Raw genomic sequence first — 16,533 nt, forward strand, 5'->3', positions numbered from 1 at the left:
AGACTAAGTTGTATATGTTGTGCCGCCACCTACAAATTCCTCTTCCCGACATCTTGAAACCCTCGATGTTAGATCTTTGTAGTGTTCGCAGAAACTGAGTTGCATTTTGATGCCCATTTCAGCGAACTGTGAGGGCGAAGTAATATTTCTGGATGTATTTACTTGTTGGTGATCTTGGCTTGATCATCTTAAAATATCTCGCATTCTTTGACAGTGAGTAGATGGTGGCGAATTTATGCTTTGAGGTACTGAACTGGCATGTTCTGCCTCAGAGAATTATTTAATAGTATCCAACCTACTAATGCTGCAAATTTTGATAAACAACTTCATTCAAGAAGAACACAAGCTTGAACATTGCCCATTCATTGTCCCCAATAATGGCATATGCTGTAGTATACAGTGACTGTAGAAGGATACAAGAACACTTCAACAGAGTTTCTATTTAATTTTAAGAATGACACTTGCACTAAATGTAGAAAACTGTAAGTTATTGTAAACAACTAGGAAAAACAATCCTGTAATTTTTGAATACAGTATAGTGGTTTGCTGCTTAACACAGTTGAGAAAATTTAGAGAACAGGCACTTGCAGCTGACCACAGAAAAGTTCTACAGCTGCCAATGTACATTTCACATAAGAACTGCAAAGACAACATAAGAGAAATTAGGATTCATAGGAGGCATACAGATAGCAGTTTTTCCCTCACTCCATTTGTGAGCGGAATAGGAAAGGATATGATAGCAGTGGTACGTGGTACCCTCTGCCATACACCATATAGTGGCTTGCAGAATATGTATGTAGATGTAGGTATAATAGCATTATATATTGAAATTAATCATTAATGAGACTAGCACCACATTTCAGTACACTGGTAAATAGTTTCTTTCTTCATAAATGGACAAAGCACGGTTTCTGACGAGCAAAACAAAAATGGAAACACTTTTATCAAAAAAGCTATTTCCAACAAGTGTTGAAAATCATAAAAGCAAGAGCACATGAGAAAAAATGTATGCAGAGAAAATAATTTTCTATGCTTATCAATGAAAAAAATTAATAAAAAATGAAATCATGTGTATGACAATCAGAAAACAGAAAAAAGCTACAGTCTTGAGGAAAAGCAACTGGAAACTTTTACTTATGTGTAACTGTATATAAAACATGCGAAACTGTATAAAGATTAAAACGTGTCAACCAAAATTCTCAGTCTTCCTTTCATAGTGAACAAATATTTACATAAGTAAGACAGTGTTAGGGCAATAGAGAGAAGCCAGTAACAAAATTTTAACACAACATCAATGGAGTGTAACTAATAAAGCATTTCAGTTGCAAAACAGGACATTCTCTTGAGTAATTTTTTTTTTTTTAATCATGGATTTCACAATGGCCATGTAATGATTTTTTAAGTGTAATTCTTTTACATATGTTTCAATACTGAACTACCTTGGTTCTTGAGGTTAATGAAAAAGTTAATTCATTCAGATGATACATGGGTTTTACAAGTAAGTAAGGATCATCAGGATTTAATGTGCTATTTAAAACATAATTGTTAAGGGCAGAATAGAAGCTCTTATTGAGAAATGATTTCAATGGAAATGTCATTTTCAAAGGAACCTTTCCAGATTTGTGTTTACTGATTTATGTAAACAACTGAAATCTCGAATCTGAGTGAGCAGACCAGGATTTCAGTCCTGGTCATTGTGAATAGAAGAACAGAGCGTTTGCCACTGTGTCATTTTGTTTGGCATAGTCTTTAAATAAGCCTTACTTGATAAAAAGTGAAAGAATAACATTTACCGTTTAAAAAAAACCATGCCTAGCTCCAAAGCGTCAATTAAGAAAGCCCAATTAAAAAGTTTAAAATATTTAGTTACCAATTCTATTACTTTCATCCAAGTATCAAAGAGAGGAAAGTATGATAACTTCATTAGAGTATTCAAAGGTCTTTTATACCAACAGCCACAAACACAAAAGATAGCAGAAAATTCAACAACATTATAAAAATTACCTCATTACTACATAGTTTGTAACAAATTACAATGATAAGTGCAATGATAATTATCATTTATTTCTAACGCCAGAATTACAAAGACTTCTTTGCAAGTATGAAGAGACGGTAAGGGGTATGTGTCACAGCCGCCCCAAAATACCACGAATAAATTACATGTAACTGTGCTCCGTTCAATTTGGCAACAGCTGTCTTTAGAATTCTGAAATCTTACAACCTCACATACGGTCTTTCTTGTCTGTTGTTACATATACACGAAGTTACAAAACACTGAACAGACTTTTAGAAGATCTCAAACATATGCATGCTCTGAGATATTCACTGTGAGGTGATATTTATGTGCCATAGTAAAAAGAGGCTATTCTCATGAGTAACAACTGTCCACAAGAATAAAATACACAAGACAGAGAAATATTTCTCACTTTATTGTAAAGTTACTGGCAAAAAAATACAACACTGACTAACAGAGTAGCAACATTTTATTTAAAAAGCATATTAGAGTTACAGTTCTCTTTAAAATATATAACATTTAACCAAATAACACATTAAATTAATGAAATATCTATGAAGTGCCACTAAATGAAAATACAACTGTTGGTCTAATAAATTTTAAAATGCAATATCATATGCAATATTCTAATAGTAACAAAAAATAACACCCATTCAAAAAATTAAGTAAACTGTCAATTTGCTAATGAATGCTATTTGCTTAACATACAACTAGAAAATTACAAAAGATAGAATAAATTGATGCACTCACTTTGTAGCCAGGGCCAAGTCTGTGCATAGCACATATCTGATGTGTCGTTAATGCTTCACTAAACAGATAAATTGCTGACATCTGGCCACAAAAGACTCTTTCTTCATCCAGTTCTGGAGTAGCACCAATATAACACTTGTCAAATGGCTGTAAGAAAAACATAAAATTTCTGATAAACTACACACACACACACACACACACACACACACACACACACATTAAATCTGTACACTTGTACCGATGCAACAAGAGAATATGAAACTTACATCATTCGTTGAAACAAACCACGCCATCTCTGTACTGGAAGCTAACTGTCCATTAACAAGGCATTTTATTTCACTTTTTGTCCATCTATTGTATATATACACAATAGCAATCATATACCACTGTGAACGGCAAAAAAGCTTCATTACTAAAAATTTTAAGCAGTATTTCTACAATATAAAATGTACGTGGAACTGGGCTTACCTTTCTAGGTTGAAACTCATATTTTACACAGTGCTGGAAACCTTTCCCTTTCACCTTCATAGACGTCAGCACTAAACAGTTTCCAACAAAATGTGCTGAGTATCCAACTCCCTTGCTTGTTTTGAAACTAAAAGGCAATGGAAATAAGGAGAAAGTTTATTTTTTTCAATAATAAACCACTATTGGTGGAAAATCCACAGAGCAGAAGGGGACGTATGAACCAGTTATTCATAGTGCAGTTTCTCTTTAACCACATATCAGTTTTGTTATTGTTACAGTCTGTAACATTCAAACTGCAACACCATAATTTCTTTGCAACTGTTGCTGCAGCATGAAAGTTACCTCAACTAGTTTCCACATTATTACGTTTTTTAAAGATCATTGATGCATAAAAAAAGAACAGATATTTTAAAGCAGATAACAGTATAGGGGAAAAAGGTAATCTGATTAAATACTCTAGTATTGCCACAGTCTTTCAGAACAAACATACAAACTGACAGCATTTAACATATATTATTTCACCTAAAAATGCACTTCACCTTTCTGTGAAGTTCTCAGAGATACAATAATGTGACAATCTCTCTTAAGACAGTGGGAGATAACAACAGATTTCATTTTCCCGTTAATCTTTGATGTATAATTCACGGACTTTATAGACAATTGTTACACAAAGAAAGTGAAAATAATCACAGTATTCATTATGCGGAATCACTTGTCTTCAAATTCAGATCACATGCCAGACTTATAACAGTATTCAAATGAAACCTGGTCAGTGTGTCTACTTTTGCCTTGCACATAAGGTGACACCACGTAACTGCGGGTATGGTTGTGCCATCTATTGGTAGAGAGACTGACGTGTGCACACTGTTTGATGTTGCATAGCATGGGTGTGGTTTCACACTGAAGAGAAGGTGGTCACAGAAGTTATTGTCCGCTACCGAGCATGCAGTCACATATGAAAGAACAAGGAGGAATTCAATTTTTGGCGGCGGAGGGAGTAGGAGGCCGTGAAATGTATTGACAGATTAAGGCTGTCCACGGTAAGTACAGTCTACGTTGTTGAAAGTGTCGTGCAGTGGCGCAAATGATTCCTTGAGAGGCGCGAATCACTGGAAGACGATAATCGTCATGGACAGGCTCATACTGTCATCACACCGGAAATGGTTGCGGAAGTGAATGCTTTAGTCTTGGACAACCACAGAATCACCATGCTCGAGATCCATCGGTTACTGGGTATTCGCATGGACACCACCCACACCACAATGCATTAACACTTGACCTTTCAAAAAATCTTTGCACTGTGGGTTTCCCACCAAGTGACCGCCTCACAGCACAGTACTCGAATGGCGCTGCCTTTGAGTTATCCGCAATGTTCTAATAAGGAGGAACACAGCTTTCTGTTGCATATTGTCACAGGCGACGAAACATGGTGTCACCATTTTGAGCCAGAGCAAGCAGTGGAAACATGCGGCTTCACCACCTCCAAAGAAAGGCTGCCAATGTAATGAAGGCGACATTGAAGCAGTTTCACTGTAAAATTCTGGAACATCCACTGTACAGTTGTGACCTTTCACAGTGTGACTTTCAAGTGTTTGAACCGCTAAAATAAGCTATTCGCGGACATCAATTCGCAACAGACGATGAAGTGTGTGATTGGGTCCAGGTCAGGATACGACAGCAGCCTACTAGCTTCTTCAAGGAAAGAATCAACCGGTTAGTGTCGAAGTGGGACAAATGTGCCAACAGTTTTGGTGACTATTTTTGTGTATATGTACTGTATATAACTACATTTTTTGAGTTAGTAAAATCGTTACCATTACTTTACACTAGTGAACGGGTTTCATTTGAATGGCCCTTATATATAATGTCTTATAGCAACATTGAATCTACCACTTATCCTGAAAATATTTGGTCGTTTCATCTTATTTAAGTTCATTCTTTGTAATATGTAATTGTTGATAATGATTCTCATCCTGATCTCTGAATTAACCAACCAATTACTTTTTCACCACTTTCACTCTTTCCAGTGTATGTATCCTGGAGTATCTCCTCACTTTATGTCTATGGAATAAACAGTATATCTGATTTAATAATTGACATCCTGGGCATAGCACAACAGTTTCACCTGCTAATCAACATTCATATTAAAGAACTGTTCAGTTATTAGATTAAATACAATGTTTGTTGAACAGATCAGCAGTTAGGAGATCCTCAAACAAGTGGAACATGTCAGAAAAATAAACACACACACACACACACACACACACACACACACACACACACACAAACACACAAAAATAAAAAAGTACTTGGGACATATTAGTGTGACTCAGCTCTGTCAACCTACATAGGTCACAAAATGTAAGATAACAATTAAGTTAATGTTTTGACAGTGATGAAATTTTATAGGCACTATAACTTAAAACAATTGAAGTGGACAACAACAAAACAAATTACATAATCTACCTGCAGATTGTATTACATGACAACCTTTCTCCCCCAGGTCTAGGACTAACACACTGTTTTAAGTTATTGCAAACACTCATAAAATATTAAGTGTGATCTTTCTTCAATGAAATCATTTTTCTTTCTATTAACAAAGTTTGATGAAAAGCAAAAGCCTACGGTTTATTGGTATAAAAAGTAAATTTATGTATAAAAAATTACAATAGTTTCAGTATTTAGAGATAGTAAAATAAAAGGAAGAAAAAGGGCAAATTGCAGTTTAATGTAAAATGTGAAAAAGTAAAGACATACCAGTACAAATATGGCTTTTCCCTCTCAATATTTACAGAGTTAATGGGATCTAAACGGAACCAGGTTGTGAAAGTAAAACCATTTTCATACGGCCACCTTGCAAGGGGAGGCAAAACGATGGCCTGAAAAAGGAAAAAAAAGTATATTATGTGTTACTATACAACTTCTTACAAAGTAAACTGTATCATATAACTCAAGTGTATTACTGTTGTTGACAGAGAGAAAAGTAAGAAAAGTGTGTGTGTGTGTGTGTGTGTGTGTGTGTGTGTGTGTGTGTGTATGACAAAGAGAGAGAGAGAGAGAGAGAGAGAGAGAGAGAGAGAGAGAGAGAGAGAGAGAGAGAGTTAGAATAGTAGAAAATGAGCTAGAGCTCAAAAGCCAAAGTGACTTTACGATCTTTTAACTCTGGTTCACTGCCATGCTACTTCCAATGGCTGGTGAGTGATTGTCTGTACTCATTTTGCACTTTTTATTGTTATGTCTAGTCTTCAATTTCCATTACCACACACTTACAAAATAGCTATGGCAACCTGCAGAAATATGTATCAGCAGATAAATAAATATTTGTTGTTGCAACCATCTGTGTGTTTTATAATAAGTATGACATGTGTGAATACATTTTACAACTCTCAAGAGTTACTGAAATTGATGTATGTATGTATGTATGTATGTATGTATGTATGTATGAATACTCACAGAGCCTTTTCGGCCAGGGAAACTGAAGAACACATCTGGCCCATTCCTTTGAGGCATCTGACGCAGAACATTTAGGAGTTTTGGTGAATGCCTTGGCTGAAATATTAAAAAAAAAAAGAAAGAGAAAGAAAGATATTACTTAGTCAAATACAAACCACTATTACATAGCCATTGAAATCAATACTACTGGTCTTTAAACATCAATTCATCTGAGAACACGTTATACTAATGGCACCATTACCAAAATATTGTGACACAATAATCACATTACTGTGCTGCTCACCAGACAAGCCACCACTAAACAATTTAAACAATTCCTGGTCTCAATAATACTGAGCAGTCAGACGCATCCTCTCATGTCATTCTTCTTCTTATGATTTCTTTGAGGATTGGCGAGTGGGGGGAAAAAGAGCTTGGGGCAGCGAGGTGGCGCTGATTAGGGCATACAAGGTAGGAATCAGAAAATACAGGTATAAGTGCATTTATGGTGTCGGCAGTTTCTCCGCTGCTTCATGTAGTTGGTAACTTTTTTCATTGTGAATGGTGAGAAGCAACTACGACAAATGGATGAATGATGAGTAGAATACTTAGGCAAGATGGCGGAAACAATGAAAAAACAGTACTTGATAAATGCCATCGCATGTTGTAAATGAAATTATGTGGCGGCATAGTGGAATGTATAGTGCAGAATATTGCCACATAAAACAGGATATTCCATACAATTTAAATTGTACTCTCAGGTTCCTCCATAACCACAAGGTCATGGATCGGAGCATTCCAAAAATACCCCTAAATGTTTTCAAAATGATCACTGGGCTACGCTACAGGTCAGTCAGTCACCACAGCTAGTTTTCCTTTAGTCATATTTATTGGTTTCACCAACTCTCAGTCAGACTGTAACATTTCATCCTAACCTGTATCTCGAGCTATGCAACATATCACTCAGTTATCACAGACAGTTTTCCGCCTAGCTAGGGTTGCCATCCATCCTGATATGTCGGAACCATTACTGTTATAGATCTTGTCCCGACATCTCGACAAGATCCAATTTTGTCCCGATTTTGCAAAATACTGTTACAAGCTGGGCTCAAGTACTGAAGTAACGCCATCTGTTACACAACATTTGCATGAAGCCACAGTTTTATTTATGGCAACAAGTTTGTGTTGGCAAGGTCGTCTCACAGCTGGTGTTGCACGTTGCGTATCCTTTATCGATAATGCAAGCACCTTATTAGATCTAACGGCATCATACGAGAAAATACAAGACTTCTCCAGCACGATGGAGCTGGAACTATTTACGCAGCGCCACATGGTGGAAGAATCGCGCAGTTCCCATTTGAATAGCGACTGGTATGATGATTCTTTGTAAACGTAACACGAACAACGAGTGCAAGCTAGTAATGTTTGAAATGTTTGTTTTCAGGAATATATGCTTCTGAAGAGCTTATTAGGAACTAAGCGTGACTCGGGAAAATGGAAGTCTAAACACTCTGTGGAAGAAAAGTGGCTTACTACACTACTGGCCATTAAAATTGCTACACCAAGAAGAATTGCAGATGATAAACGGGTATTCATTGGACAAATATATTATACTAGAACTGACATGTCATTACATTTTCACGCAATTTGGGTGCATAGATCCTGAGAAATCAGAACCCAGAACAACCACCTCTAGCCGTAATAACGGCCTTGATACGCCTTGGCATTGAGTCAGACAGAGCTTGGATGGCGTGTACAGGTACAGCTGCCCATACAGCTTCAACACAATATCACAGTTCATCAAGAGTAGTGACTGGCGTATTGTGACGAGCCAGTTGCTCTGCCACCATTGAACAGACGTTTTCATTTGGTGAGGGATCTGGAGAATGTGTTGGTCAGGGCAGCAGTCGAACATTTTCTGTATCCAGCAAGGCCCGTACAGGACCTGCAACATGCGGTCGTGCATCATCCTGCTGAAATGCGGGGTTTCGCAGGGATCAAATGAAGGGTACAGCCATGGATCGTAACACGTCTAAAATGTAACGTCCACTGTTCAAAGTGCCGTCAATGCGGGCAAGAGGTGACCGAGACGTGTAACCAATGGGACCGCATACCATCACGCCGGGTGATACGCCAGTATGACGATGACGAATACACGCTTTCAAAATGCGTTCACCGCAATTTCGTCAAACACGGATGCGACCATCATGATGCTGGAAACAGATCCTGGATTCATCCGAAAATATGACGTTTTGCCATTCGTGCACCCAGGTTCGTCGTTGAGTACACCATCGCAGGCGCTCCTGTCTGTGATGCAGCGTCAAGGGTAAGCACAGCCATGGTCTACGAGCTGATAGTCCATGCTGCTGCAAACGTCGTCGAACTGTTCGTGCAGATGGTTGTTGTCTTGCAAACGTCCCCACTGTTGACTTAGGGATCGAAACGTGGTTGCACGATCCGTTACAGCCATAAGGATAAGATGCCTGTCATCTCGACTGCTAGTGATACGAGGCCGTTGGGATCCAGCACGGCGTTCAGTATTACCCTCCTGAACCCACCGATTCCATATTCTGCTAACAGTCATTCGATCTCGACCAACGCGAGCAGCAATGTCGCGATACGATAAATCGCAATCGCGATACGCTAAAATCCGACTTTTATCAAAGTCGGAAACGTGATGGTACGCATTTCTCCTCCTTACACGAGGCATCACAACAATGTTTGACCAGGCAACGCCGGTCAACTGCTGTTTGTGTATGAGAAATCGGTTGGAAACGTTCCTCATGTCAGCACGTTGTAGGTGTCGCCACCGGCGCCAACCTTGTGTGAATGCTCTGAAAAGTTAATCATTTGCATATCACGGCATCTTCTTCCTGTCGGTTAAATTTCGCGTCTGTAGCACGTCATCTTCGTGGTGTAGCAATTTTAATAGTCAGTAGTGTATCTTAAGGAAAACGAAAATCCTGAACGTCAATGCCAACCGCTAAAATTATGCGAGTATTTGCTTTCTATTCCCTCATACAACTTCACCGTGGAAAGGATATTCTCGCTGATGCCGGCCCAGTGGACTGACGAAAGAACTCTACTGCTATCAGGGACTGTGGAATCAATGTTACAGTAATGACTTGCATGAAGTTCTATACATATGTAGAAGGGGAAAAAAGACTTGCTGAAAAAGATGAAGTCTTCCGAAAAAAATGATGTACTAACTGCTTCTACCGCAAGAAGTACCATATAACTGCGTTCTAAATAAAAATAATTGTAGTCAATAAATTTTTTATTTAATTTCTACACCCCCACACCAGTGTGTCCCGACGAGGTGCCCGCTAAATACGGCAACACTACTGTTGGCATATTCTCTGGCTTCGCCAGCTCACAACGGCACTGTTGTTGTTACGGTCTTCAGTCTAGACACTGGCTTGATGCAGCTCTCCATGCTACTCTATCCTGTGCAAGCTTCTTCATCTCCCAGTACCTACTGCAACCTGCATCCTTCTGAATCTGCTTAGTGTATTCATCTCTTGGTCTCCCTCTACGATTTTTACCCTCCACGCTGCCTTCCAGTACTAAATTGGTGATCCCTTGATGCCTCAGAACATGTCCTACCAACCGGTCCCTTCTTCTTGTCAAGTTGTGCCACAAATTTCTCTTCTCCCCAAATCTATTCAATACCTTCTCATTAGTTATGTGATCTATCCATCTAATCTTCAGCATTCTTCTGTATCACCACATTTCGAAAGCTTCTATTCTCTTCTTGTCCAAACTATTTGTCTTCCACGTTTCAATTCCATATATGGCTACACTCCATACAAATACTTTCAGAAACGACTTCCTGACACTTAAATCTAAATCTAAATCTTCAGGAACATTTTCTTGCCATTGCCAGTCTACATTTTATATCCTCTCTACTTCGACCATCATCAGTTATTTTGCTGCCCAAATAGGAAAACTCATCTACTACTTTAAGTTTCTCATTTCCTAATCTAATTCCCTCAGCATCACCCGATTTAATCCGACTACATTCCATTATTCTCGTTTTGCTTTTGTTGATGTTCATCTTATACCCTCCTTTCAAGACACTGTCCATTCTGTTCAGCTGCTCTTCCAAAACCTTTGCTGTCTCTGACAGAATTACAATGTCATCGGCGAGCCTCAAAGTTTTTATTTCTCCTGCATGGAGTTTAATTCCTACTCCTACCCTACTACGGGGCTATGACACTGAAATACGCAACAAATCTCAAGAAATCCTATCACATTCAGAGAAACACACAATACAGGAAATACATACGAAAACCAGCAACCAACGTTACAGTCTATAACAGCCAGGTCAATAAAAGCAATGGACTCTCCCGCCTAAGCAAGTCAATTCAAGATTCTCATTGCCTTTGTATACTACCACCCGACTGGCAACGATCAACAGGAACGAATTGCCAACAGTGGAAGGGCTGCCGACACGGTAAGCACCTAAGCATCACAGTCACAGTAGCACGGTCACCACACATGGTTGCCAGTGGTCGCCTCGTAACGTCGGCCGACAGGTTGCTCACAGTGCGTCCGGTCTCTTTCTTCCGTTTTCGGCGCAGGGTAAGGAGGTTACGTAAGATTATAAACTACTCGACCGATAAGGTTAGAATGTATTTTAACCTCCTTGGGCAAGACGGATGCCGCAATGCTTCTGCGACTGCAGATAAGTGCTGCATTTAGGCTGTGTTATTAAACGAATGAACTATATGGATTGGGAAAAGAACATGGAGAGTACTGTACACTTTCTTCAGTTATTGCAAGAACCAGACAAGTTTTACGAGCATATGTAAGACGAAGAGGGAAACAATTACATACGTGGTGGCACTGAAAAGCAAGATTACAACACCTTGTACAACTTCAGATAAATTCAGCAAAATAAACATAATATGTGAATTAATCTTCAACGACTGTCGTTCGGCACACGTGTGAAAGATAAACTTGAGTTTCAGAATAGGAAACTGTGAACAGCTAAAGCACAGAGAAATGGGAACTCATATACCACATTTGCAAACTAATTCATGTAACAATTGCCATCCTACTGGCATAAAAACGCCAGTAAATAATAGTAATAACAACAATAATCCGTAGACAGCAAATGCTCGCTCCCACACAACCGAAAAAAGTAACTGTAAGTGTAAGTGTAAGATACGACACCCTTCTCACTTGAATAAATTAGTTTTTGAGGTTATAATTTACGCCTGAAACTTCCGATAAAGATTTTGCCTACTCGTTGTTCCCTATTAAGCTGCGATTTCATTCCACAGATTCCGAGCTATATCCCGAATGTAATTATTTTTCATCCTCAGAATGCCGCAAACTACTCCTTCTCGCACCAAACTTATCACTTTATCAGAGGCTATACTTCGTGTTTGAGAACAGTGCTCGATTCGACCGAAGAAAACAACCTGATTTGAATTTCACTGAGCGACGTCTGAAGTCTGTACGTTCGGGCGATGTGATCGGCTGCGATGTGACCCCGCAGCTATCTGCGCAGTAACTTTAAAACATCCATCGGTAGAATTCATCAGTGTTCGGAAACTTGTGGCCCAGTTGGGTGAACGGGATACCAGGGATGGTTGGTTCGTAGGATTTGTGGAAGAACTGCTGAACAGATTAGCAAGCAAGCAAGTTCATCCAGATAACAACAGGAAGAAAAGGTCAGTCATAATATTGCTGACATATTTCATGAGTGTAGGTGTTCCATTAATCAGTTATAAACAAGAATACACCAACGCGACAGCCGATAACAACCAACGAAGTCAGAGCCTTCAATGCATGGATTCAATTTTGCGGATCAGATTTGAACCCTTTAGCGTCACAGATATATTCATTTTTGATCACTGTCTCACATGACATAGATCAATTCAGCTTACCCATTTTCCGTTCACAGCCTTCATTGCACCAAACAGCAGCTTCAGTTCTTTAACAGTAATACTGTAACTGGCCAGTACGCCCAACATTTCAATCAGGAGATCTGCAATCAAAAAACAATCAATTAGTCTACTACTTGTGATTTTTTACTGCTTTCCTGAGTAGCGACTCTTGTTTGCAGAAAATTAAATCCCACAAAAATTGTTTCTGAGAAAGTTTTCAATGAATTATGATAATAAAAAGATGTGAAGAAATAAAAGTTCAGTTATGTTCCTGTGTATAGAAAATGAAAATAGTAATTATGAAGACACCATTATCATCATCTCAGTGCACACTGAATAGTTAAAGACCAGTGGAATTCGCTCACATTTCGTTTTAATATACAAGATGATTCAGCTGCCCCGAACGCTGTCGTTTTATGCAACCTGCAACGTTATGTTTGGCCTTCATAAGCCACGCACAAGATTTTCATTTTCTCTCGCCCTCTACACGCAAACTATTAGTCCTAAACACAAAAAAATGAGCAGGACCTTTTTGTAGGAAATGTAATGGAGTTCAGTTTTTTATTGGATACCTTTTCGCTGGGGACAACGGTTTTCGACTTATTCAAGGAAACGTACAAAAGTGTCCTTCAAACACAAGTCCACCCCACACTCATCCTTCACCAGTCAGTGTTTCTAGTATGCGGCACTCCCTCCTCCCACTGAAAAAAATTTCCGGCCACACGAGCTATTCCCAAAATTCGATTTTTTTTTTGTCTCTATTGTGTGGGCTGTTACTCCATGAGCATGGTCGGCTACCGTCCTTAAAACTAGTAATTTAAACGTGCCTGTGAGGGTAATTATGCTAAAATTAATTACGCTCACAATTCAATCCAAACTTAACCCTTACAAGTACAGTAGTTTCGTAGTCAGAAGGCCTAAGGAATAAAACGACGTAATTGTTTTATTTTATGCTTTTAAAATTCACAAAATATTTGGGTGAAATTTACACAAATGCCAATTTTACAATTTGTAAGTGCTCGACTAAGCAGTTGCTGGAATAAAACCTCTTAATGAAGACCAAAACATGTAGAATGTGGGAAATAATTTGTGCAGTCACAGTGGTAGGAGAGAGTGCAATGAACAACCTACTACAAGTACTGGCCGATGGGGGCCGAGTGTGGAAGTATGGGTGCATTCGAAGGTCTCTTTTGTACGGTTTTCTCGAATAATTCGAAAACTATGGCTATAACTAAAACGTTCACCAGTACTAAATTTAACTACATGAAGTTTCCTACAAAAAGATTTTGTTCATCTTTGACAACGGTAGGGGCAGCTGAGTCACCCTCTACATACACACTGACGAAAAAAAAAAAATCACAACACCAAAAAATAATTAATGTAGAATATTGAAACTGCTGGAATACGTTCGTCCACGTAATATACGTAAGTGATCAATATTGCAAGATCACAGGTTAATGAACACACGAGACAAGCCACTGCAAATGTGAAATGTTGGCACATTAATAACCGGTGTAACCGCCAGAATGTTGAATGCAACCAGGCGTAAGTGCACGCATCTTGTTTTACGGGTGCCGGATGTCAGTTTGTGGGCTGCAGTTCCATGTCTGTCGCACTTGGTCGGTCAGTATAGGGACGGCTAATGCTGTTTGTGGATGACGCTGGACTTATCGTCAGACCAAGTCCCATATGTGCTCGATTGGAGACCGATCTGGTGATGGAGCAGGCCGAGGCAATATGTCGACACTTTGTAGAGCATGTTGGGTTAGAACAATCGTATGTGGGCGGGCGGTATCGTGAGAAAAAACTCGTGGAATGCTGCTCACGAATAGCAGCACGACAGTCAGGGTGCGTGGGATTGCCACAAGAGTGCTCCTGCTGTGCCCCAGACCGCAAGCAGGTTTGCTGCGGGCCGTCAGCTGTTCGCCTTCTAGCCAACACGCGGCCATCACTGGCACCGAGCAGAACCTGCTTTCGTTAGAAAACACTACAGACCTCCAGTCCTCCACCCTGCCTCCAATGAGCTCTCGCTTGACGCCACGTCAGTCCCATACGGCGGTTGTTTGGGGTCAGTGGAATACACTATACAAGGCGTCTGGCTCGGAGCTGTCCGTGAAGTAAGCGATTTGTAACAGTTCGTAGTGTCGCTGTGGTGCCAACTGCTCTCATGTCAGACTGCTGCTGCAGATGAAGTTCGATGCACCAGAGTCATACGCCCAACACGATGATCTTCCCTTTCGGTAGCTGTTTTCTGCATGGGGATTCAGTTCTTTAAAGAATCGAGCGTTTGATGGTTTGATAATATTGCGAGACCAAAGTCTGCGGTTTCAGATTTGTGGCCCGGCTCCAGGGCAGAATGTCACGCAAGACAAAGTCGAGTAGCAAAAAAGTGTATGTTTCGTTGGCTCCTTCATGTTCCGCTTTGACTGGGAATACAAAAAGAAAACTTCGCCAGTTAACGATGTACTGCACACAAACCGATCCTTTACCCCCAGTGTGGAATGCGGAAGGCTGCTTTATTCACTTTCACAAGAAGAAAAACAGTACTGTCACTATGTAATACTATCTTACCCGATTAATTTTATCTTTCTGACTAGTGCCTGTTCGTTTTTGAAAAAATGTCACCAAGAGTATGACAGAAAATAATTCCAAAAGCGCTTTTCCGCACAACTTCCTGCACTGTACAAACATTACAGGGAAGGATTAGGTATGAAATAAGAAAACACTATTAAAATACTCCCAAATTAAAAAAACACAATTATTACCTTAATTACGTAACTCTTTCATAATAATGACAGATACAGGAGAGAGAGAGAGACAGAGAGAGAGAGAGAGAGAGAGAGATAGTTAGTTTTCATTACATTTTCAAGATTAACAGTCATCGCAGGTATCTATATATTTCTTATAATTGTTCCTTTTCTTGAAATTCGCTGATGAATCCCCGCAAAAAGTATTGTTCGTTATCTCGCATATGTTCTTTTTTAACTATAATGTTTATTTCACTGATCTACATTGAGGTAACACTGTCTGATTACACTCTGCTCTCTCAGTTTCGCCGGCCGCGGTGGTCTAGCGGTTCTAGGCGCGCAGTCCGGAACCGCGCGACTGCTACGGTCGCAGGTTCGAATCCTGCCTCGGGCATGGATGTGTGTGATGTCCTTAGGTTAGTTAGGTTTAAGTAGTTCTAAGTTCTAGGGGACTGATGACCACAGATGTTAAGTCCCATAGTGCTCAGAGCCATTTGAACCATCTCTCAGTTTGCACTTCTTTTGCCAACATAAGGCGTCTCAAGAATGTCTGTTTACACATGGTTTGGCCACAGCGAGTCACGTAGTGTTCGTGGAAAAACACCGCTTATCAGAACCTCGTCGTAGTCTTTTGTGGGGAACCATAACTTGTTAAAAAATATACACTGAAGGAAAAAAGGAATGACAGACAGCACCAACGAGGGGTCGTGCAACATAAACGAAAAAAGATAGGCGAGTTTCTGTATCTGAAAGATGATATCTATTCAGATTTCGCGCCGGTCGCACGAGAGTAGTGCTAGTAGCGCCACTGTGAGCATGGAAATAGGGTTTGCTTTAAACACATGATGTAGCGGTAGTGAGCGGTAGCTACCTTTGAGATTGGATGTGGTGAGTTGACTTAACAGGAAGAATGTCTTCAAGGCGACAAAGACGTCACTACCACACTTCACCGAATTTCAACGAGGTCATTTAAAATTGGGCTAGGAGAAGCTGGATGTTCCTTCTGTGATACTGCTGCAAGACTTGGCAGTAATGTAGCCACTGTACATTATTGTTGGCAGCGGTAGTCAGGAGAACATACGCTCGCAGAAGTACCGGGCTCCGGGCAAAAGAAGTGGAAACTGAGAGATGGTTCAAACGGTTCTGAGCACTATGGGACTTAACATCTGTGGTCATCAGTCCCCTAGAACTTAGAACTACTTAAACCTAACCAACCTAAGGACAT

At 39.8% G+C, this 16,533-nt stretch overlaps 1 protein-coding gene across 1 annotated transcript in view; it reads right to left on the minus strand.

The window, feature by feature from the left end:
- LOC124622011 (neurobeachin) overlaps positions 1-16,533 on the minus strand; it is a 1,442,121-nt gene that overhangs the window by 929,579 nt on the left and 496,009 nt on the right. Inside the window, exons 3-8 of the mRNA XM_047147563.1 lie at positions 12,562-12,662; positions 6,686-6,781; positions 5,990-6,111; positions 3,233-3,359; positions 3,031-3,150; positions 2,765-2,911 (exon numbers count right to left, since the gene is read on the minus strand). Coding sequence (XP_047003519.1) covers positions 2,765-2,911; positions 3,031-3,150; positions 3,233-3,359; positions 5,990-6,111; positions 6,686-6,781; positions 12,562-12,662 — 713 coding nt within the window. The remainder of the gene's footprint in view (positions 1-2,764; positions 2,912-3,030; positions 3,151-3,232; positions 3,360-5,989; positions 6,112-6,685; positions 6,782-12,561; positions 12,663-16,533) is intronic.

Source organism: Schistocerca americana, chromosome 7 (assembly GCF_021461395.2).
Source record: "Schistocerca americana isolate TAMUIC-IGC-003095 chromosome 7, iqSchAmer2.1, whole genome shotgun sequence".
Taxonomy (NCBI): domain Eukaryota; kingdom Metazoa; phylum Arthropoda; class Insecta; order Orthoptera; family Acrididae; genus Schistocerca; species Schistocerca americana.